The 22,603-nt window shown below is 39.3% G+C and overlaps 16 protein-coding genes across 16 annotated transcripts; 10 read left to right on the top strand and 6 right to left on the bottom strand. All coding sequences in view use genetic code 6, as the record gives it.

Annotated features, from left to right (window-relative positions):
* Positions 1-20: 20 nt before the first annotated feature.
* On the bottom strand, positions 21-1,280 carry SS50377_20568 (SHIPPO 1-like protein; the record flags this gene model as incomplete). Its single annotated transcript, XM_067904508.1, has 1 exon — positions 21-1,280. One exon carries the CDS (start codon positions 1,278-1,280, stop codon positions 21-23), a length of 1,260 nt encoding a protein of 419 aa, XP_067767990.1.
* Positions 1,281-1,406: 126 nt separating this feature from the next.
* Positions 1,407-3,008, bottom strand: SS50377_20567 (Cathepsin L; the record flags this gene model as incomplete). The annotated part of the gene is made up of 1 exon (XM_067904507.1): positions 1,407-3,008. One exon carries the CDS (start codon positions 3,006-3,008, stop codon positions 1,407-1,409), a length of 1,602 nt encoding a protein of 533 aa, XP_067767989.1.
* A 357-nt stretch (positions 3,009-3,365) lies between these two features.
* Positions 3,366-4,709, top strand: SS50377_20566 (uncharacterized protein; the record flags this gene model as incomplete). The annotated part of the gene is made up of 1 exon (XM_067904506.1): positions 3,366-4,709. The coding sequence occupies one exon, from the start codon at positions 3,366-3,368 to the stop codon at positions 4,707-4,709; it is 1,344 nt and encodes a 447-aa protein (XP_067767988.1).
* A 93-nt stretch (positions 4,710-4,802) lies between these two features.
* On the top strand, positions 4,803-7,229 carry SS50377_20565 (Cysteine-rich membrane protein 2; the record flags this gene model as incomplete). Its single annotated transcript, XM_067904505.1, has 1 exon — positions 4,803-7,229. One exon carries the CDS (start codon positions 4,803-4,805, stop codon positions 7,227-7,229), a length of 2,427 nt encoding a protein of 808 aa, XP_067767987.1.
* A 3-nt stretch (positions 7,230-7,232) lies between these two features.
* SS50377_20564 (uncharacterized protein) lies at positions 7,233-7,685 on the top strand (the record flags this gene model as incomplete). The annotated part of the gene is made up of 1 exon (XM_067904504.1): positions 7,233-7,685. The coding sequence occupies one exon, from the start codon at positions 7,233-7,235 to the stop codon at positions 7,683-7,685; it is 453 nt and encodes a 150-aa protein (XP_067767986.1).
* Positions 7,686-8,213: 528 nt separating this feature from the next.
* SS50377_20563 (uncharacterized protein) lies at positions 8,214-10,244 on the top strand (the record flags this gene model as incomplete). Its single annotated transcript, XM_067904503.1, has 1 exon — positions 8,214-10,244. The coding sequence occupies one exon, from the start codon at positions 8,214-8,216 to the stop codon at positions 10,242-10,244; it is 2,031 nt and encodes a 676-aa protein (XP_067767985.1).
* Positions 10,245-10,893: 649 nt separating this feature from the next.
* SS50377_20562 (uncharacterized protein) lies at positions 10,894-11,277 on the top strand (the record flags this gene model as incomplete). Its single annotated transcript, XM_067904502.1, has 1 exon — positions 10,894-11,277. One exon carries the CDS (start codon positions 10,894-10,896, stop codon positions 11,275-11,277), a length of 384 nt encoding a protein of 127 aa, XP_067767984.1.
* Positions 11,278-11,756: 479 nt separating this feature from the next.
* SS50377_20561 (SHIPPO 1-like protein) lies at positions 11,757-13,016 on the top strand (the record flags this gene model as incomplete). Its single annotated transcript, XM_067904501.1, has 1 exon — positions 11,757-13,016. The coding sequence occupies one exon, from the start codon at positions 11,757-11,759 to the stop codon at positions 13,014-13,016; it is 1,260 nt and encodes a 419-aa protein (XP_067767983.1).
* A 171-nt stretch (positions 13,017-13,187) lies between these two features.
* SS50377_20560 (uncharacterized protein) lies at positions 13,188-13,571 on the bottom strand (the record flags this gene model as incomplete). Its single annotated transcript, XM_067904500.1, has 1 exon — positions 13,188-13,571. The coding sequence occupies one exon, from the start codon at positions 13,569-13,571 to the stop codon at positions 13,188-13,190; it is 384 nt and encodes a 127-aa protein (XP_067767982.1).
* Positions 13,572-14,220: 649 nt separating this feature from the next.
* SS50377_20559 (uncharacterized protein) lies at positions 14,221-16,149 on the bottom strand (the record flags this gene model as incomplete). Its single annotated transcript, XM_067904499.1, has 1 exon — positions 14,221-16,149. The coding sequence occupies one exon, from the start codon at positions 16,147-16,149 to the stop codon at positions 14,221-14,223; it is 1,929 nt and encodes a 642-aa protein (XP_067767981.1).
* A 267-nt stretch (positions 16,150-16,416) lies between these two features.
* Positions 16,417-17,742, top strand: SS50377_20558 (SHIPPO 1-like protein; the record flags this gene model as incomplete). The annotated part of the gene is made up of 1 exon (XM_067904498.1): positions 16,417-17,742. One exon carries the CDS (start codon positions 16,417-16,419, stop codon positions 17,740-17,742), a length of 1,326 nt encoding a protein of 441 aa, XP_067767980.1.
* An 84-nt stretch (positions 17,743-17,826) lies between these two features.
* On the top strand, positions 17,827-18,543 carry SS50377_20557 (uncharacterized protein; the record flags this gene model as incomplete). Its single annotated transcript, XM_067904497.1, has 1 exon — positions 17,827-18,543. The coding sequence occupies one exon, from the start codon at positions 17,827-17,829 to the stop codon at positions 18,541-18,543; it is 717 nt and encodes a 238-aa protein (XP_067767979.1).
* A 57-nt stretch (positions 18,544-18,600) lies between these two features.
* Positions 18,601-19,227, top strand: SS50377_20556 (SHIPPO 1-like protein; the record flags this gene model as incomplete). Its single annotated transcript, XM_067904496.1, has 1 exon — positions 18,601-19,227. The coding sequence occupies one exon, from the start codon at positions 18,601-18,603 to the stop codon at positions 19,225-19,227; it is 627 nt and encodes a 208-aa protein (XP_067767978.1).
* Positions 19,228-20,193: 966 nt separating this feature from the next.
* SS50377_20555 (uncharacterized protein) lies at positions 20,194-20,565 on the bottom strand (the record flags this gene model as incomplete). Its single annotated transcript, XM_067904495.1, has 1 exon — positions 20,194-20,565. The coding sequence occupies one exon, from the start codon at positions 20,563-20,565 to the stop codon at positions 20,194-20,196; it is 372 nt and encodes a 123-aa protein (XP_067767977.1).
* A 958-nt stretch (positions 20,566-21,523) lies between these two features.
* Positions 21,524-21,829, bottom strand: SS50377_20554 (uncharacterized protein; the record flags this gene model as incomplete). The annotated part of the gene is made up of 1 exon (XM_067904494.1): positions 21,524-21,829. The coding sequence occupies one exon, from the start codon at positions 21,827-21,829 to the stop codon at positions 21,524-21,526; it is 306 nt and encodes a 101-aa protein (XP_067767976.1).
* A 225-nt stretch (positions 21,830-22,054) lies between these two features.
* SS50377_20553 (uncharacterized protein) lies at positions 22,055-22,513 on the top strand (the record flags this gene model as incomplete). Its single annotated transcript, XM_067904493.1, has 1 exon — positions 22,055-22,513. The coding sequence occupies one exon, from the start codon at positions 22,055-22,057 to the stop codon at positions 22,511-22,513; it is 459 nt and encodes a 152-aa protein (XP_067767975.1).
* Between the last annotated feature and the right edge of the window lie 90 nt (positions 22,514-22,603).

The following is a 22,603-nucleotide window of genomic DNA, read 5'->3' as shown; positions in this document are numbered from 1 at the left end:
GTCAATAATATTATATATGGTCAATCAAAAATAATTCCTCCCCGTTTCTTTGGCCTACCACTAATGCTAATCCCGCCGCTTTTGAGCGTGCTTTTAAGCATATAACTACCAGGTCCCACACCAGGGTTTTTATCTCCTTAAAGGGCATTTGTTCTACCAGCTAATGAACTTCCCACTCCAGCTCTATCAAAATCACCTTTTAAACTATAAGTACCAGGTCCAGGATTATCATTCCTGGTGTTCAACTATGTTCTACCTGACATTGATATTTATTTACCACGGTTTGACCCATTCAAGTTATAAGTGTCAGGACTAGGTGCATCCATTTTCTTTCTTATTTCCCAATCTTATACTCCAGGTTTAAATGTCCTACCTGCTAGTGACGGCGCAGTTGTAGGTTTCTTTGGTGAAATAGAATATGTATTAGGCCCTGGGTTATTATTTACTTGCATTGTGGCTGTTCTCCCAGCTAGCGACGACCCAGCACCATTTCTATTAAATTATGATGGTATACCATAAGTACCTGGTCCAGGATTAGCATTTCCCTTAGAAAATGCATCGGTAGTTCGTCCAGCTAATGAAGAACCGCCATAACCTTTCTAAGTATATTTAAAAGCTCTCTCTGGTGATTCATATGCACCAGGACCTACATCATGAGTAGGTCTCTAACTCATATCAACAGTTCTTGATGCTAATGAATGTGATGGTGAAGATGATCGAGTATTTATGGAATAAGTTCCAGGTCCCGGAACATCGTTTTTATTTCCACCAGTAGTAGTTCTACCGGCAAGTGTTGTACCAATATTACTTTTTTATAATTTTGGATCATATGCAAACCCTGGACCAGATTCGGGGACATGTGTTGTTGTTCTACCTGCCATTGAAATTTTTGGAGCATGGCGACCTAATTACGTGTACTCCGTCACATTATATGTACATGGTGCAGGAGTATCATTCTTATTGAAATCAATTTATGTTCTTCCTGCAAACGAAGGAATTGCACCATGAGATTTTCTTTATGGGGAATATGTACCTGGCCCTGGTACATCACTTATTTTCGACATTTAAGTTCTACCCGCTAGAGATGCACCTCTTTTACCAATGCTACCAGGTATGTTATAAGCTCCAGGTCCAGGCGACCCAGCTATTTATTATGTGTTATATCTACCCTTCATAGTGAACTCAGGAGATCCTGAATTAAAAGTTGTAGACTTGATGTTTGGTGAATATGCACCAGGGCCTGGTACAAACATTGTTCCACAATCTTCAACATCGCACATTTATAAAATATTGCAAAACATAAGTATATAAATTTATGTATATTATTATTTATAATTTTTATTCTTTAAAAATCAAATATTATTGATAGAATCTTTAAGAAAAGCATAAAAATAATATAAATCTAATCATCCAGATATACCTTTGCTCCAGTTGATCTCCTGCACCTGCGCGCCAGGCAGGTCCTCATATAGTGCTACCTTGATCTTCTTCGGCGGCGGGCAGCAGAGGCACTTGCAGATGAAGCTCATGATGACCATGAAGAAGATAGACGCAACTCCAGCTAGGATCCAGACAGAATGAGATATGTTTCCACTAAGGAATACCGGTTTGCCTGCTGTATCCACGCTGTCCAGGCCGTTCATGCCCCAGCGCACCTCGGGGAAGAGGTCGTAGACGTACTTGTTGTGCCCCTGCTTGTAGAGTTCCGACTGGTTGTAGGGCATGCCAAGTGGCTCCTTAGTGGTATTGTACTTCGAGAACCTGGGCAAAACGGCAACTGCGTCGTACTCGTTGCAGAGCGCGTTGGACCCGATCTCCACGTAGAAGGAGCCACCGACGCCCCACTGGGTCCCCCACGAGTTCATCAGCACCCACACCTCGGTGCCCTTCACGGTTCCGTAGCCGATGAAGGTGACCTGGTGGTTGGACTGCTGGTAGGATGACTTGGGGCAGGGGTTAGTAGTATTCGTGAGGATGCCGCCCCTGTACTGGGAGTAGCTGAGCGCCTCGGCCCCCTCGAACGGGACCAGCTGGCGCCCCGAGACGGCTATACCCCTCGCCAGGAAGGACTTAAGGTACCTGATTTGAGTAGCATCAGTAGTATCAACGCCCTACTTCCGCAACTTTATCTAAATCAGCGACTGGGCGCAGTTGAAACCCGTATCGTCGTTCAGCCAGAATACCGGATTCAGCCAATGCTTTTCGTTGAACGCAGATGGATTCTGCTTTGCAGTGTCAGGTTTGATGATAGGTGGTGCCGAGTCAGAGTCGAAAATCGAAACGTAAGGGGCATCCTCCTCGTAGTTCAGGGACGAAACCTTGTAGTCGGCGATGTCCTGCGCTGCATACTAATAGTTACCGCCTGCACAGAACAGATTCTGCCCGTACGAGTTGTTCATGATGTACTCGACAGAAAATACCAAATCGATGTTCGTCTGGTTTTCGAGCGAAGTCCCTGCGTGTATTTCCCTATAGTAGGTAATATCGTGCATGAACAGAGAGTGCATCACGAACCTCGTGGCCTAAGCCCAGCAGGACCCGCAAGTCCCCTGGTCGATAGACCTCATGGTGAGCCCGTCCTTCCGCAGGTCTACAGACTGCGGCAAGTCAGCTCCAGAAAACACGTTATTCTTGATAAAATCGTCATCTAACGCCACATACTTGATGCTGGAAGCCGTAGAATCCGAGCAAATCGCTTTGACGATTTCTAGAGATTTTCTGTTGTACGTTTCAAGTTTCGCATCTGCCGGATCCACAGCAGCCGCGGTGTAGCTGACCAGCTCTTCCGGGAGGTTTGGAGCCATATAGCCTGTCGCCGGTGCGTGCAGGCGGTCCGAAAACTGGGAAATGTAGAGCTTCCGGGAGGGGTGCGCCTTGATTACTTGCAGATTCGCGCAGAAATATTTCTGCGCCTGGTCTTCTAGCTCTTTAGTTTCGTAGCTCTTCGAATACTGGCGCTTGAATGCCTTGAACTTTGCATTGCAGTTAAACGCTAGAAGAAGAAGCATTTTGTATATTACTAATTTGACATTGCTGATATAAATTATATACGGCTAAATCTTTAGAATTAGTTTTTAGTTTCTTTAGCTGAAAACTGGTAATGCTTAATTTAAATCATGGATTCAGATAAAATACAGATTAAAATCGAATATAATAAATTACTTTCAAGCATTTTAGATGTGATCGGATTCGACATATAAGCGCGGGTTGTCGTATATTTTTTCAAAAAGTATTTATAAACCTTGAAAAAATTAATATAATAATTCTGATATAATAATAATAATAATCAAAATTCCCTTTCTAAATCTAATTAATTTTATTATATTAGTTATTATATAATAATTAATATATATAGTTTTTACTAAATGTAGATTAGCGGGATTTTGACAGAATAATTGAGCATTTTCAATGCGTCTGAAATTGCGCCACCAGCGTAGATAAAGCACACAACACCCTCCAGGCATCCGCAAAAGCCCCCAGTAAAAGAGCTCAAATTCGACCCACCCGCGAAGCCCAGCCCCAGCAACCCCGCAAATCCTGCGCCATTTGAGACGTTCCAGCACCCCGCAAAATCGCTCGAATCTGCACTGGACCTGGACCTCATCAAGTCCGGCTTCTACCTGTCCAGAAGCGTCGAAGGACACGCGCAGATAGCGCAGGAGCGCGAACTGATATAAGCCGTAGAGGAGCTGCGTTCGAAATGGGCCGCGCAGGACGACGATTTCAGGGAAATTGGGCGCCGGAGCGCGCGAAAGGCCCCTCCGGAGCTGGCGCCGTTCAGGCTCCAGGTCGGAAAATCCGGAATTCGGGTGTCCGGCCAGCTGCTGGAGGACGCCAGGGCGAAGATTAGCGGGGCTCGAATTGGGGGTTAAAGCGGTTCGAATGGGGGGAGAGGTAGTAGGTCGAATAGCTAGTAGGGGGGAGATAGGAGTGGTAGGATGAATAATAATATTAATAGTAAAATGAATAATAATATGAATATTAATAGCAATAATGGTTAAAATGATAATAGCAGAAGCAGATCTAACAATACTAAACATATTCTTAATAATTCTAGCAGCCTTCGTCTAGTTAAATCCCCCGCCGCCGTGTTGGGGAAAAAGTCTCCACAAAGCCGACCAAAATCTCCGAGCGTTCAAGTTTCCCGGAGGGCTGAGACGGCGGCGTAAAAGTAGCCAAAGTCCCCAAAACTTTCAGCTGTGGAAAGACCAAGAAAAGGCGAACTTTCGCCCAAATCGGTAAAATCACCAAAATCGTCAATTCCACAGACTCTCAACAGTTAAAAATCGTCGAAAAACTCAAAAAGCCCCATCATTGCAGTTAAAAAATCACCCACTTCATAATAATTTAGTAGCCCGATAAAAAATGACTAAAAATACGATTTAAAATCTAAAATTTCTCAAACTACGCCGGTTCAGCACCGTATGGCCCCTGCTATGACGCCAAAAAAGCAAGCAATAAGCCAACACGAAAAACTCCTCTAGGAGCAAATCTAGGCTGCAAAAACACAGCATAAGCACCGGTCCCAGACGCGTACGGAGTACCGCGGAGACTATGTGATCAGGTGGCTTGACGCGCTGATTCAGGAGGAGAAGATCGTCGCCATCACGCGGATAAGCACAGGCAGGACGACGTATCAGAACGTTCCTCGTGTATAGTACGAAGAGCTGAAGGGTATGTCAGAGCTGGAGATCGTGAGTAGGATCTGAGTGAGGTTTCACGCTACTGGGGTTGTCAAAATTTTTGCCGTAAAAGTTATATATTACTTCATATTTATTATCTTATATATTTTTCACTCCAAAATGTTTATTCTGACACTTTCGGTCTGCGTTCCAGGTCCCGGCTGCTACCGCACGGACTTGCAGGGTCTCTGCGCTGACACAGACAAGGGATGCTTATGTTTCAAAGAGCTCGGATTCATCCAGGGTTCCGGGACCGACTGCACCTGCATGAAAGGTTTGAAAATTGGCCTACCGGCGGCCCCAGTTGCCATCGATCCCAACAGCTGTTATTATAACACGTCACTTGGCTTCATCGCGTAGTACAAAATCACGATCGGCCTAACCCCGTTCCTGCCCGACGTCTGCGACGTTCAGCGTGGCTTCATAACGGCAGGCTCGTTTGACTCAGAGACACCACTTGTACACTGCGCCTGTATTGAAGGAATGGACTTCGACGACACTCTCGGGACCTGTATTTTCGATGTAAGCTACGGATTCCTAGCCGGTAAATAGTTCAAGGACGGCGAGCTCGTATGCAGTACCTAGAAGGGCTTTGTAAAGCAACGTATTTGTGCTTAAAATAAGTGCAGCTGCTAGTGCGCGTAGGGCCTCGAAACCACGCCGAAAACTCTCGCAGACTCCGCTAAATGCACATATAAGACAAGTTTTGGTTTCAAGACCGCCTCAGACTACGTGTCAGGATCTATAGAAGCCTGCGATGAAACGCTAGGATTCGACGCTACCGGAAAGGGCGACGTGACCACAGGATTCTTCTGCAGCTGCGCGGCCGGCTACACGACGCGAAAGTCAGATTTTCACGTAAAAACATGTGAATGCGACTACAACATCGGTTATTTCGGCAAGCTGCAGGCCTGTAAGTGCTACGAAAACCTGCTCGAGGACGCAAGCAGTAAAACGTGCCTCATGATCATAAATAAAGGCTTTACGGCCGCCGTAGCGTTCCAAAGACCACCATTTTAGGACATCGTTCCATCGATTTGCGACGTCACGAAGGGCTTCAAATCCGACGCCGTAATCGTTGATAATGCCGTCTAGTGCGTCTGCGATGACTCGCTAGGATTTGAACCGCTCCCGATCGAGAAAGCATCAATTTTGACCTGCGAGTGTAACACGAAATTTGGCTTCGTAGCACTCCCCGTAGCAGGCCGCTGCGTCTGCGACGACGATTTTGGATTTGCGCGGGTTGCGCCGCTTCCTCTATCAAATTTGACCTGCGTTGACTGCCGCGTGGGCCTCGAGCTCAGCGCCGCTAATTTTTCCTGCCGCTGCAGCTAACAGCTCTTCTACAGCGGTTTCTACTCAACTGTGAATAAGTGCGCATGCCTATCGGGCCAGATTAAGGACAATTTGGACGCATCGCCGCTCACGTGCGAGCCGCAAGTCGAGTGCGCGGAAGGCTCGTTCGGCTGCCTGCCAGTCTGCGCCGGCGTGGCCTGTGTGTGCCAGAAAGTGCTCGGATTCCGCGCCACCGGCGCCACAACATGCGAGTGCGTTCCAGGGCTGCTGAAAAACGCTAATTCGTGCGCTTTAGACCGTTCGAAGGGATTTTTGACCGATTCCATCGTCGATATCGACGTTGTTATCACCTCGCGCGGCCAGTGCGACACGGAGAAGGGCTACTCGTCAGACCCGGAATTTCGGGCTGGGATCTGGCTTGTGTGCGTGTGCGATGCAGGAAAAGGGTTCTTGAAGGACGTTTCGGGCTGTAAATGTGACGAATCGCGAGGATTTTTGCATAATATTGGAGCGGATTTCACGTGCCACTGCCAGAAAAAACTGGCGCTGGTCGTCGAAAACGACGTTTTTGCGTGCAAATGCGACGCGGAAAGCGGGTTCCGGATGGTGCCGTTCAGGGAGGTAAGCGGTGTTATTGAGGTCGTCAGGAACAGCTCGAATCCTCTGAATTGCGAATGCGAGTGGGTGTATGGATTCGTGCCGAACGGGGACGCGTGCAAGTGCGATTCTGGTCGACAATTCGTCGCGAATGGCGCGCGCTGCGACTGCCAGGATTAGCAAAAAATCAATGTTTTGGGCAATTGCGAATGTGGGTTCGTCTTGGGACTCGAACCTCAGCCTGATGGAACTTGCAGCTGCGCCAAACGGGAAGGATTTTTCCCAAGTGGAGAAATGTGCCAGTGCGCCAAAAACTATAAGAACATCGGTGGTTTCTGCAAGTGCGACGGGAAGAACGAGGGATTGGCTATGTACGAGCAGGGCGAGCGGTGTCCGTGCCGGAACGGCTTCGAGCGCCGCGGCGGGCGCTGCGCCAAGCGGCTCAACTGGGTCGCCATCGGCGTCGGCACCGTCGTGGGTGTCCTTTGCGGCGTCCTTATCGCGCTTGGGGTCTACTTTCTGGTCAAAAAGTATCAGCAGCGACCCAAAATCGCAGCAAAGACTGATCTACCGAAAGTCTAAAAGGTCAAGAAGGCTAAAAAAGCAGTGAAGGCGTTCGGGCGCGTTCAGGTTAGCAAGCCATAGATGGAGTGATCGATGCAATGGGTTTTTTCTGCCAGATAGTTTTTTCAAATTACGACCAATTCGCAAGACAATTTGACAACATGGGTCGCACGGGCTATTGTAAAATGTCATATTCGAGTGAATGCTTCTATCTTGGGCCTGGCCGGAAGTGCGTGCTAATAATCATTCAATTTCTTCAAAAAAGCACTCATGCAAGTTGGAATAGTTTTCCGACTCAAACAGACCCTATAGCGCTGGCGTTTAGTTGAGGGGAGTCGGCTGTCGCGATACGTCGTCTGCGTAGAGTATTTGGTTCATTTAATGGGAGAGTAGAGATTGTATAAATTGTATATCTCTAATGCGAACAATCTAATATCTGATGGATATTCAAAATGTAACATATTAAATCAATCGTATTATAACTCATATATAATGAATTTACAGTGTTCACCAAAAACATAGTTTTTATAATTATAATACATTTGATTATTATTTTATTTTTTTGTATTCAAGTATATCGAGAGAACATTACTTACAGTTAATAAATATTTCGTGAACCAGCTGAGAGTGTTACGTAGAATACTAGAGTTTTTAAGTATTAAAGTTATTAGCTTTATGTTTATTTATGAAATCAACATCTAGAAGAAACCAAGATGATTATATAAATAAATCAGAGCCAATGAACTTTTGCTTATTACTTGGTTTCTTTATTAGACTAAAGATTATAATAATGTATTTAGTTAATGACTATAAGGTAAAAAGATTCTATCTGAAGTAATAGTAATGATAATACGGGTTATTTTAAAAAGTTATATGGTTACGAAAACTCTATCATGATTATAAGATTATAAATAATATACAATAGCTTTTATCTTTAATTTAATTCCCCGACAGATCAGAAAAATTAATATATAATATATTTATTCTTGTTTAAGAAATATAAAACTATGATAGTTTAAAGAATATTTAAAATTAATTTATCATATATAATAGTATGGTTAAACTTTCCTCTGAATGTCAGTTTCATTTTTAGATACTGTTGAGATCCATTTAGAAAATTTGGAGAATTATCAGTGGCCTATATTTTCGAAATACGAGCGGTACACGCAGCACAGCATGATGACGGCGGCCCTCCCGGCTGCGAAGACGGCCAAGACCACACTGCTAAAGTCGTACCAGCAGGTGTCGTCCCCGGAGGTGATTTCCTACCTGAAGCTAAAGCTGTTCTCGCTGGACATCAGGGCGACAGACGAGCAGAGCTTCGCGCAGTCCTTCCGGGCAGTGAACCCCTACTCCTCTGGTTTCTTGCAGGACTACGCCAGCATGACGAAAACTCCGCAGAAGTCGCCGTCGTATGACGCGTTTAAGCTGCTCGAGTTCCACGCCAAGTTCGGCGTGCTGGACCTAATGAAGAACCTGTACACCACTTACTTCTCCCAGCTCAAGTAGAACGGCCTGCAACAAACGGACTCTCTGTTCACGATCGCAGCTGTGGGGAAGGTTCGATACAGCTCGGTCATCTCGCAGTTTGTGCACGGCCAGTTCGCGACACTGTACAAGGAGTTCTCGCATTTCCAGCTGGCTCCGCCGGGAAAGCTGATCAACATTTTCAACACGGAGCTGGAGCGGATCCACCAGAATGCGCAGGACTTCCAATAGATAGACGTGCCCTACTTCGACTACCTGCAGGACATCGAGCTGTTCCCGCAGTTTGTCAACAACATCCAAAAGCACTCCTTCGATATTGGGGTGAAGCTGCTGGTACTGGACAACCTGGACACGCAGAACGACTACTTCCTGTCCGTGTAGCAGTCCATGAATAACTTCTACCAGCTAATCTTACAGATTGCGGTAGCTATCTACCCGTAGGTCGTAATCTCCGGTGGGTCGGTCCTAATCAAGATCAGGGAGCTCACCAGTCCCGCCATGGCCTCTATACTGCAGATTCTGGCTTATTTCTACGAGGAGATATGCTATTTCCATCCGGACTTTTCCCGCGTACTCACCCAGGAAAAGTGGGTTTACTGCACAGGGAAGAAACGCGTGGAGCGCTAGATCGCAAAGCAAGTGGCAGAGTAGCTGATTCAGTTCAGCTAGCAGGTAAAGGAATTCGAAGTTGGGGTGGACCTGGACGAGGAGTTTGAGTACTTGGAGCACCTTCTTCCGGTGAATTAGAAGCTTGTCGAGTACATCAGAGGCGTAAATATTAAGAGCTTTAAAAATCAGCGAAATATTCTCTAGCATGGCCTCATTTATTACTCGAGAATTTATAAGCCAGATATATTTGACCAGCTTTTAGAATTATAGGAGTTTGTATTTACGGCCAATACCGAGGAAATAACAGCGGCACAATTTCTAGAACTATATTCTGGTAATAATCCAGAAATTGGGTTGATATTTCCGTCGAACGAAAAGCGAGAGAAAATGGTATACAGATATCTTGAGCGCATTAACCCCGACATAAAAATGATTTAGGATTTTAAATATGTGCTAGAATTGGAAGAGAGGTCATTATCAGTGCGCTGGAATAACAAGGAAATCGAGCAGAAAACTATTAAAATGGTCGTTGTGGTTACAGAAAAAGAGCGTCTGATGAAAGAGAAAATTGAGCGTGAGAAGAAAGATAAAGAAGACAAAGAGCGAAAGGAACGCGAAAAACTAGAAGTTAAGGAAGTCAGATAGGAGCAGATACAGGTGTAAAAGTAGGTAGTCGCTTAGATTGCAAAGAAGGCAGTTCCGTAAAAGTAAGTGTCCTAAGTTATGCAAAAGCCTAAAATATAAGCCTCAGAAACTGGTAAATCGGAGGAGCTCAACTAGATACTAAAAGACGTCCTTCTTAATCAAAATGTTGTGTCTAAACCATAATAAGTTGAGAAGGTGAAAGTTTCATCTGAGCCTCCACAGAAAACGCTAAAAGGAGCAATGAAAGGAAAGAGTCTCCTTTTTGCAGGAAAAGGCAAGGGGATGGGGATGATAGAGAAGAAGGAAGAGCCTAAGGCCCAACCTAAAAGAAATTTGCTTAAGAATGTAAGAAAGCAAATGTGAACATTTTAACGCACCTAACTAAAGTCTTATTATATACTAGTATTAATGTTCAATCGACGGGTGAATCCGTTAATGTACCCCCAAACCAGACGAATGCTCAATATTGAATTGCTTGTATTGCAGTTACTAAGCTATCACAATATCGTAGGATTGTTAAAGTTATTCCACAGGTATTTCGTTTTTATGCTAGGCTGGCAACTATTCGAATGATGGTATCAGATATATATTGGTATGGCATTGATATATGCGGTGTTATCGATAATTATATAATGTCTCGTCAAAACTACACGTGTTTATCAGAAAGAAGCGGACTGACAAGGTTTGATTTAAAACTATATTTTATATTATAGTTATCAGAGTCTATCTGCCACCAGAGCCAGCATACTATAGGCAATCTGTAAATATAACAACAAAAGTTTCTAATTTTATGCAGCAATATATACTGCGAGAGGCCTGGCTTTCTTTCGCATTTTCAAGAATTTTAGTTTAAATATTTATGTATATTCTAAGGACTAAAGGTGATGAAATAAGTTATATCACCTTTATAATTATATATTATTAAACACAAACAGGAAAGAAAAATTATTCCATCACCATAATATTAATCTTTGTGAGTTATATTGTTCGCTGTATGTTCCACTCCGTATACATGTTGGAATTCGGAAACCCTAAGAAACTAGATGCGTCCTAACGGGAGGACGATAGTCATGGCTCCGAGCAGATTACAGCAGCGTATTATAGTGCAAATGACCTACTAGATACTATGATAAACATTGTAGATAATGTCCATTCCCGTTCTCTTTCTACTACGCAGGCTAACTTTTTACAGCGCTCCTTGCTCCTTAAGCAATCAGACTAGATATCCGAGTTATCCAATTTTTGGATAGCGTATAAAACAGCGTAGTACAGCGAGAGTAACATGGGAATTATATGTATACGCAGACTTTTAGCAAAGATGAAGGCGGAGTCTATATAATTCAGCGAGTTTAACATCAGGTTACAATCTGCACTTAGAGGCTGTATATTGGAGTGATTTATATTGATGAGTTTATGATGTTACATACTATTATTATATATAATTTATTTTGTTCAAATAAACCCAACACATTACATAATAAACGTATATAGTATCGCATTCTATTTCGAAACTCTGACCTATAATATTATATACTTGGGTAAAATAGTATTCCCGATTAATCATAACTCAGTCACTGACAACTACGCCTCTTTTCGCTGGTCTGCTCGCCATAGAAATCCCACCTGACTTGAGGGTGCTCCCCAATGCATAGGTTCCATAACAACACTGATTAAAAGCTATTAGTGAATTTCGTCATAATTTTATTAAATACATACTATAATATAATATTAATTTATGAACGATATTAATTGTAAAAATATTTTATTCATGTTTATAAGGCTATATGGTAACTAAAAATAAATTTCATAATTTTAATGTATACTTAATAATTTAAACTATTTTTTACTGTAATATCATTCCGCAATTTTGATAAAATGGATACTTCAGATTGTCCATCACTCTTTGTTCCAGGACCAGGAGCTTACAATCCAGGATACTAGTCTACAACTAAAAACTCAGGAAGTCCATAATTTACAATGAAATCAAGATACAATGACGTCAAATTTTCGAATGCATCTAATCCTGGACCAGGCACATACGCAGCATCATCTATATTTAATTAAAATGGGGCTGGATCATCATTAGCCGGTAGGGTGAAGTAAACTAAGATGTCTGAAGTTCCAGGACCTGGAACTTATTCTCCATAACTTAATGCTTCGAAACGAGTTCCATCATTAGCAGGTAGAACCAAAATTGATTTTAACAAAAATGATGTGCCTCCACCAGGAGCATATGATCCTTAAAATTATAGCTCAATAGGTAGACATTCTAGAGCATCAACAATGGCAGGAAGAACGGAAATAAAAGAGTAGGAAAAAAGCCCCGGCTTTGTTTATGATCCTCATCCTATAAAGTCCAATATGGGAATTTCTATGGCAGGTAGAACAGAAACATGTAAAATCAAGAATGATTAACCAGGTCCCGGTGCCTATACACTTTCTAGCCCATCGAGAGCACCCGCGGCTAGTTTAGGCAGTAGAACGGCGATTCCAAGTGATAAGTAAACGCATGATGTTGGCCCTGGTGCTTATAATGACCCAACTGCTGCATTTAAGTTTACACAAAAAGGTAGCACAGGTGCAACATTAGGCTCTCGAACATTTGTAGATAAGGTTTCAACAAATCCTGGACCAGGAACATATGCTGCTCCTACATAATTCAATAATAACAATGCTGGATCTACTCTAGCTGGACGTGTAAAGTAGTAAAAGATTTCTGATGTTCCAGGACCAGGAACATATTGTCCCTCACCTACGAGGTATTCTACTGCCCCTGCATTAGGTGGTAGAACTTTTAAACCTGGAGTCTAAGACTGGGAAATTCGAAAGAAAGCTGATGCCCCAAGCCCCGATACTTATAATCTAAATAATAGAGATAAAGGCAGAAATATATCCTTAGCTTCTAGAAGTCCTATCAAGGTTGGCAATGAAAATCCAGGACCAGGTAGCTATTCAATAAAAGGAGATTTCGATAGATAAGGAGTAGGGGCATCTTTTGCCGGCAGAACTGAAGTAGGTACAGGTAAGGATTCTGTACCAGGCCCTGGAACCTATGCATTGGGGAGCACCCTCAAGTCAGGTGGGATTTCTATGGCGAGCAGACCAGCGAAAAGAGGCGTAGTTGTCAGTGACTGAGTTATGATTAATCGGGAATACTATTTTACCCAAGTATATAATATTATAGGTCAGAGTTTCGAAATAGAATGCGATACTATATACGTTTATTATGTAATGTGTTGGGTTTATTTGAACAAAATAAATTATATATAATAATAGTATGTAACATCATAAACTCATCAATATAAATCACTCCAATATACAGCCTCTAAGTGCAGATTGTAACCTGATGTTAAACTCGCTGAATTATATAGACTCCGCCTTCATCTTTGCTAAAAGTCTGCGTATACATATAATTCCCATGTTACTCTCGCTGTACTACGCTGTTTTATACGCTATCCAAAAATTGGATAACTCGGATATCTAGTCTGATTGCTTAAGGAGCAAGGAGCGCTGTAAAAAGTTAGCCTGCGTAGTAGAAAGAGAACGGGAATGGACATTATCTACAATGTTTATCATAGTATCTAGTAGGTCATTTGCACTATAATACGCTGCTGTAATCTGCTCGGAGCCATGACTATCGTCCTCCCGTTAGGACGCATCTAGTTTCTTAGGGTTTCCGAATTCCAACATGTATACGGAGTGGAACATACAGCGAACAATATAACTCACAAAGATTAATATTATGGTGATGGAATAATTTTTCTTTCCTGTTTGTGTTTAATAATATATAATTATAAAGGTGATATAACTTATTTCATCACCTTTAGTCCTTAGAATATACATAAATATTTAAACTAAAATTCTTGAAAATGCGAAAGAAAGCCAGGCCTCTCGCAGTATATATTGCTGCATAAAATTAGAAACTTTTGTTGTTATATTTACAGATTGCCTATAGTATGCTGGCTCTGGTGGCAGATAGACTCTGATAACTATAATATAAAATATAGTTTTAAATCAAACCTTGTCAGTCCGCTTCTTTCTGATAAACACGTGTAGTTTTGACGAGACATTATATAATTATCGATAACACCGCATATATCAATGCCATACCAATATATATCTGATACCATCATTCGAATAGTTGCCAGCCTAGCATAAAAACGAAATACCTGTGGAATAACTTTAACAATCCTACGATATTGTGATAGCTTAGTAACTGCAATACAAGCAATTCAATATTGAGCATTCGTCTGGTTTGGGGGTACATTAACGGATTCACCCGTCGATTGAACATTAATACTAGTATATAATAAGACTTTAGTTAGGTGCGTTAAAATGTTCACATTTGCTTTCTTACATTCTTAAGCAAATTTCTTTTAGGTTGGGCCTTAGGCTCTTCCTTCTTCTCTATCATCCCCATCCCCTTGCCTTTTCCTGCAAAAAGGAGACTCTTTCCTTTCATTGCTCCTTTTAGCGTTTTCTGTGGAGGCTCAGATGAAACTTTCACCTTCTCAACTTATTATGGTTTAGACACAACATTTTGATTAAGAAGGACGTCTTTTAGTATCTAGTTGAGCTCCTCCGATTTACCAGTTTCTGAGGCTTATATTTTAGGCTTTTGCATAACTTAGGACACTTACTTTTACGGAACTGCCTTCTTTGCAATCTAAGCGACTACCTACTTTTACACCTGTATCTGCTCCTATCTGACTTCCTTAACTTCTAGTTTTTCGCGTTCCTTTCGCTCTTTGTCTTCTTTATCTTTCTTCTCACGCTCAATTTTCTCTTTCATCAGACGCTCTTTTTCTGTAACCACAACGACCATTTTAATAGTTTTCTGCTCGATTTCCTTGTTATTCCAGCGCACTGATAATGACCTCTCTTCCAATTCTAGCACATATTTAAAATCCTAAATCATTTTTATGTCGGGGTTAATGCGCTCAAGATATCTGTATACCATTTTCTCTCGCTTTTCGTTCGACGGAAATATCAACCCAATTTCTGGATTATTACCAGAATATAGTTCTAGAAATTGTGCCGCTGTTATTTCCTCGGTATTGGCCGTAAATACAAACTCCTATAATTCTAAAAGCTGGTCAAATATATCTGGCTTATAAATTCTCGAGTAATAAATGAGGCCATGCTAGAGAATATTTCGCTGATTTTTAAAGCTCTTAATATTTACGCCTCTGATGTACTCGACAAGCTTCTAATTCACCGGAAGAAGGTGCTCCAAGTACTCAAACTCCTCGTCCAGGTCCACCCCAACTTCGAATTCCTTTACCTGCTAGCTGAACTGAATCAGCTACTCTGCCACTTGCTTTGCGATCTAGCGCTCCACGCGTTTCTTCCCTGTGCAGTAAACCCACTTTTCCTGGGTGAGTACGCGGGAAAAGTCCGGATGGAAATAGCATATCTCCTCGTAGAAATAAGCCAGAATCTGCAGTATAGAGGCCATGGCGGGACTGGTGAGCTCCCTGATCTTGATTAGGACCGACCCACCGGAGATTACGACCTACGGGTAGATAGCTACCGCAATCTGTAAGATTAGCTGGTAGAAGTTATTCATGGACTGCTACACGGACAGGAAGTAGTCGTTCTGCGTGTCCAGGTTGTCCAGGACCAGCAGCTTCACCCCAATATCGAAGGAGTGCTTTTGGATGTTGTTGACAAACTGCGGGAACAGCTCGATGTCCTGCAGGTAGTCGAAGTAGGGCACGTCTATCTATTGGAAGTCCTGCGCATTCTGGTGGATCCGCTCCAGCTCCGTGTTGAAAATGTTGATCAGCTTTCCCGGCGGAGCCAGCTGGAAATGCGAGAACTCCTTGTACAGTGTCGCGAACTGGCCGTGCACAAACTGCGAGATGACCGAGCTGTATCGAACCTTCCCCACAGCTGCGATCGTGAACAGAGAGTCCGTTTGTTGCAGGCCGTTCTACTTGAGCTGGGAGAAGTAAGTGGTGTACAGGTTCTTCATTAGGTCCAGCACGCCGAACTTGGCGTGGAACTCGAGCAGCTTAAACGCGTCATACGACGGCGACTTCTGCGGAGTTTTCGTCATGCTGGCGTAGTCCTGCAAGAAACCAGAGGAGTAGGGGTTCACTGCCCGGAAGGACTGTGCGAAGCTCTGCTCGTCTGTCGCCCTGATGTCCAGCGAGAACAGCTTTAGCTTCAGGTAGGAAATCACCTCCGGGGACGACACCTGCTGGTACGACTTTAGCAGTGTGGTCTTGGCCGTCTTCGCAGCCGGGAGGGCCGCCGTCATCATGCTGTGTTGCGTGTACCGCTCGTATTTCAAAATATTTTATATATCAGATACTCTACGTGTTAAATGAACATAAATAAATTTTAATGTAGGAGTAATTAGATTAAAATTTAGTCCTTTTTAACTAAACTGTATATATATATATAGTTTCGTATTCTGCATATTAATTGATCAAAATATATAAGTACCAGTTGAAATGAGCATTTACAAAATTAGTATAGATATTTATAAATGATATATTATTCATATGAAAAATTTGCAAATTTCTAAATGTCACTTTCGATGTCTTAATTAGGAAAATCTACAGTAGCATAGTCATAAACCATGGTTGCTGTAGAAGCTGAACAGTCTTTTACCCCAGGAGTTGGTTCATATAATGTTTCATCTTCATTTCTTAAGACTTCCCATACTGACCCGTCATATTCATTAGCTTCTCGTTTTCCTGATAAATCTATGTCAAATCCAACTGGACCAGGTGATTATGAAAATAATGGTTCGTCACTATCAAGGATTGGTGGGTCTATATCAAAAGCCGAAAGAGGTTCAAAAATTAATCCAACACCTGGCCCAGGTGATTATAATGTTAAATCTGAATTATCATAAATAGGAGCCACAATATCAGGCCGTCCAGTAGATTTGAGCACATCATAAACTCCAGGTCCCGCTGACTATAATGCTGAAACAGCAAAGCTGAAGAATTTAGCTAGAAATCCAGCATATACGTTGTCAGGTAGAACTTCAGTACATTCTAATAAAGTAACTCCTTCATGTTGTGATTATAATCCTAATTACTCAAGCATTGCACCTGATAGTCATGGCTCTAAATTTCCTAAATATGAAGAATAAAAAGATATATAGCCTGGACCAGGACCTGCTGATTATAATAAAACATTTTAAAGAAAATAAATATCAACTGCATTATCTTCCAGGTATAATAATCCATCAAGAGATTTATTTTCGGGTACTTAGAATGGTATTCCAGGCCCTGCTGAATATTAAAATAATCAAAAGGTTTAACTAAATTCTTCTGGTGCCGGAAAAATAGCAAACAAATATGAAGATACTGATTTAAAAGAAAGAAAAAAATATGCTAATGTTGGTCCTGGAGCATATAATAATCGTAAGTTGGCATCCTCTGCAAACTAATTTAGTTTCCCTAAGCAGGAAGATTCACAGCTAGTGAGATCATAAACAGGGGATGTTGGACCTGGTAACTATGATATTGGTAAAAGTTCTTTAAGCACATCAGGTTATTCTGTTTCTGGAAGACCAAAAGATTTATATTTAAATACAAATCCAGGTGTAGGAGCATATAATATTGATAGAAGTGACAAAGAAAAGTTTGGATCAAGCATGAGTGGAAGACATGATAAATTTAGAAACATGTACAATTTTACAAATAATACACCTGGTATTGGCAGTTATACATTAGATTAACTTGATATGAGTAAAAGAGGAAAGGGTAGCAAATTCCCTAAATATGAACCTAAAGGAGCTGAAAATACAAATCCTGGTGTGGGATCATATAATGTTACTAGAGCAAAAAGTAGTTAAGGATTTACGATGGGAGGAAGATATAAAGGAAGACACTTTTGATCTGAAACAATTATTAAATTGCCAATTATTATATAAATTTACAATATTTGTCTATTTATTTATCTAATATTTCCACTCCTCTAAATGTTTGGATTAGTTATCTTAGCAATGCCAATGATGGGCGGCAAAGGTGGTAAAGGTGGTTCATAAAAATTTGATACACTCTAATTAACTAAAGGATCCTATAATATTACTAAAACCATCAATAATGTTCCTACTTAATTTATATACGAAGGTAAACCAGTATAAAACAATGAAACTAAAGTAGTATCGATGATCCTAGAGAAAGTATAATATAATGATATTATATCTGAAGATAATGTTACTACCTTTGATCGTTAAGTAATTAATGTTAAGAATATTATTATAGAAACAGACAACAATACTCATTTAAGAATCATTAAAGACGAAAAAGTTTTAATTGATACTATTCTTGTTTTGGATAATAAAACCACCACATATATTGGTACATTTGATATTTACAGAATTGTTGTTCACAATAATGCTTATTTAACTGTTGACTATTTCGTAGACGGTACTTCTTATCATTTGGATATTGCTAGAATAGTTGACAAAGTCGAAAAACCTTGGTATTCTAAGTTAATTTAGCCTGGTATGTTAGTAGTTAATATGTTTATTACCATGAAAATGAAAAACAAGAATAACAAGCAAGTACCTGCTGCATTGGCTTAAGAAGTAGTTCCTGAAGATAATGATGGCACTTAAAATGAAGAGCATGAAGAAGTGGTTGCTGAAGAAAGTGTAGCAAAGAAATCTAAAAAAGCTAAAAAAGTTGAATGATCAAGATTGTAACAATAGTTAATATACCCATATTATATTTTTAGTATAATCAGTAAGATGAATACATCTGATTGCCCAACAGTTTTTGTTCCAGGACCAGGTTCATATTCTCCAAATTATAAATAATCTCAAGCAGTTCATAGTATCACTCTGAAATCTCGTATACCGGCATTATAGAATTCCACACAAACACCAGGCCCGGGTTCTTATTCTATCGCTTCATCTAATACTGCATAAAAATCTAGTATTTCTGGACGTACCTTTATTAAGGATAAAAGTATTTCTCCTTCACCTTGTGCTTACACGCCAAAATAAATTGGTAAGACAAGTTCACCTACACTTGGAGGAAGAACATATGTTCCAGGATCTCCAGATTGGGAAGTAAAAAAGCGTTCTAGTTCTCCACCTCCAGGAGCTTATAATTTACCCAGTACAATGAATTCATCTGGTTGTAGTTTAGGCTCTAGACCAATGATTGAAAATCACAATGATACACCAGGCCCTGGGGCTTATTCTCCAGTGATTTAAGGTAGAAACAAAATTTCACTTGCAGGGAGAACAAACATAGGCCCATATACTAATAATTATCCTGGTCCAGGTTCATATACCTTATCCAGTACGTTAAAGAAAGGTGGAATATCTATTAGTGGAAGACCCAGCAAAAGAGGAGGCATGATTTAGTGATAAAAACTTCACTAACAATGAATCTCTAATACGGATAAATTTTTCTCCATCTTGGTGATATTTTTCTCCAGACTCTATACTTTAAAAAGACACTAATGCGTTATATTCTATAGTTGCTTGATTTTTGAAATAATTCTAATAATTGTTATCTTATTTCGTGAACTTTAATCTGTATTATCACAAAAATGAATTTATTACAATGAATTAAGCTATAAACTAGCTAATATCTATGGTATTGCCATAGTTCCTTATTGCTTCATTATGTAACTTAGTGTATTAAAAACTCTACTAAGTATGTATATTATTATTTACCTCATATTTATCAGATCAGCTTGTTTCTAATTTCATATTATTCAGCATTATCTAATTAATATTTCGATAATTGTTAATTACCTATTAAATTCATATATTATCTTTAGATATTATTTAGTATAAATCAACGGAAACATATAGAAACTAAAAATTTACTGATTTTTAATTTTAGGTTAATTATATATATTACATGTTATACATAATGTTTCTTAATTTTAGAAAAAGCAACTTATTATTTATATTTTATATATTAAATAACATTTTAATAGAGATTCCATCCTAAAACTGCTTAATTAATGTGATAGTTAAGAATTAGATTTAAAACTATATATTTATAATATTAAACACTATCATATATATGTTATTTGAGAATAAAATAATTGAATCAATAAGTGAATAATATCTTCAATAATTCAAATATTCATACTATTAATTGATATTTTTATATTATTGTTATATAAATCAAATCATAACAGGCAAATATAATTTTTTCGTCAAGTTATTTTTCGCATCTATGTTTATAATGTAGCAAGCCTTTATTATATAATAAGTTTTGAAATTTACCTTTAGTATTAAAAAATTATAGTTATTATGAGTATTGCCTATTGTTTTACTAACTCAGATACTTAAATAAAATACATATATTGTATCTAATCACTCTTGAAGTAAATCTCTAATTTCGCTATCTCTATATCCTCTAAATGTTTCCTCTCTCCATTTTTCGCTTCCTTCGCCACCCATACAATTTTAAAGTTTATCGACTCTGTAATGTGATAGTAATTTTAATCTATGCTTTTAAAGTCTTGAAGATATGATCTATCTATCAGCAGAATTATCTTTAAAATATCTTTGAATAATTGAAGGAGTGACAGTTGCAACTCCACAGACTGCACATATTTTAGAAAACCTGTTTGATCTCTCGATCGTCCATATAAATTTCTATCGTGTGTTTAACTAGTTCAGCTTCAATTACATTAATGCCTAAGAGAATTAATAATCGGAAATCTCTTGCAAAAACAGATCCATTTAACAGATTTGGTTAACAATTAAATCTTATTATTATATGGATTATTTGATATTTATCTAATACTTATTTTATGAAAATACTAAATTATAACTTTATATGTATAAATTATTTTTTACAAACTTTTACGTATAAGTAATATTTATAATTTAAAATATAAAAATTAATTAGGTTTTATGAATTGAATACATCTATATTATTATAGACTTCATAAACACGATTATTATTTTGTGTGATTAACGTGTAATAGTATGCAAAGTATATATAAAATTGTATTAGTATACATAATAAATATAATTTTCCGGAAATACTTACATCATGCGATTTAATCTATTATTTTATATTTCATTACTCAATATTAATTTTATTTTTTTAACATATATTAGATGCATTATTTTATGAAAAGTGTGATTTGTAAGTAACTTAATTTAATTTTTAGTATGTATCTATTTGAATAATATTATCTACAATACAATTCTCTCCTACTATTATCTTTAGCTGAGTGTATAAAGTAAACAAAGTAGCTAAATAAATACTATATTTACCAACTAAATACGTATTAGTATAAAATTTAAACTAATACAATATATAATAATATAATAATCACATATGCATAAATTAATATAATTTTAGATGGTTTCGCACTTAGAATTGAGTATATTAAATATTTATCTGACAAGGAAAATAAACATTTAGATAAAATAACGAAACCATATAACCAATACACAACAAAGTATATTATGATGCTAGTTTATTGCTTATCTTTTTCTAATAATCTTTAATTAACTACAATATGTATTTCACTATATTATTAATATGATTTATTAATTGTTATAATTAATCTAATAAAGCTAAAATTGTAATCCTACTATATTAATTTCTATTACTGAACTTATTTATTTGGCTAAATATTTAGACAACAAATTTGTTAATATATATCGAAATTCAGCTTGAAGTTTATCAAAATATACCAAAGATATCCTAATTATCATCAATTTTATCTCTAGCGTATTTTTAAAGAGACTCTAAAAGGGCAATTTATCCTTATAAATCTGATGCATGACTTTCAATCTTTTGTATTTTACAAACCATTTCATTAGATAATTTTATAAGCAGATTAATTATGCGTCTAAACTCACTACCACGATTGGAGATCACTGGCTGCTCTAAAATGGAAATATGGCTCTCATCCGAATACTCTTAAATTGTAGGCAGATGCGAGTATTTAATAGTAAATAATGGTGTTAACCTTTTTTTGGGTTCCATTGACTTAGAAAACTTGATCTTAGGTAGCGATTTTATGAGACGGTAGGATTTCATATTGAATAAACCCTCGTTACTACTATATATAAACAAATATATTTTATTTTCAAACGCAAGAAATATCAATTCTACAGAAAACCAAATAATTATTATTATATAATAATTAACTATTTTAACATTAATTTTCTCCTAAATACACCACTCACACTACTATTTGCCACTCCTATAATGCCAAGGCCTGAGGCCTAGATCATTTAGCACCTCATCTTAATTGCTCACACGAGATCCGCGAGAACACCGTTCAATAATCTCACCCCCAACGCATCCTACAACCTCTACAAGAAATCACTCTCATCGAGCTCCTACGACCGTATTTTGGCCCTCGCGGTCTCCTCTGCGCTGCAGAGCAGGAAGTACACGGAAACGGTCATAGCCTACCTCCAAGAGCTGCTGGACGCGCTACCAGTGCGGGAACGCCTGCAGCGCGAGAACCTAGCGGCAATCTTTCGGCCCGTTAGCGAGACGAGCGCCAGCAGCGTCAGGATTCTGCGCGTGGACGAAATCAGCGTTTTCAGCAAACAGGACGTTCTGGACGCGCTGAGAAGCGTAGACGAGGCGCTGTGGCGCGCGGTCTGCCGGCGGCTGCAGCTGGTGGAGGTCGCGGAGGAAATGCAGCGGACGGTGTGAGGCTTCAGAAAAAAATATTATTATTATATAATTTAGAATACAATAATTCAGAAACTGATTTTCTACGGCAAACAGCGAAATTGGAGCGCC

The sequence above is a fragment of the Spironucleus salmonicida genome, chromosome 1 (assembly GCF_000497125.1).
Source record: "Spironucleus salmonicida strain ATCC 50377 chromosome 1, whole genome shotgun sequence".
In the NCBI taxonomy this organism is placed as follows: Eukaryota; Fornicata; order Diplomonadida; family Hexamitidae; genus Spironucleus; species Spironucleus salmonicida.
Note: the sequence above shows the minus strand (reverse complement) of the source record. Positions and strands in the feature narration are given on the sequence as shown.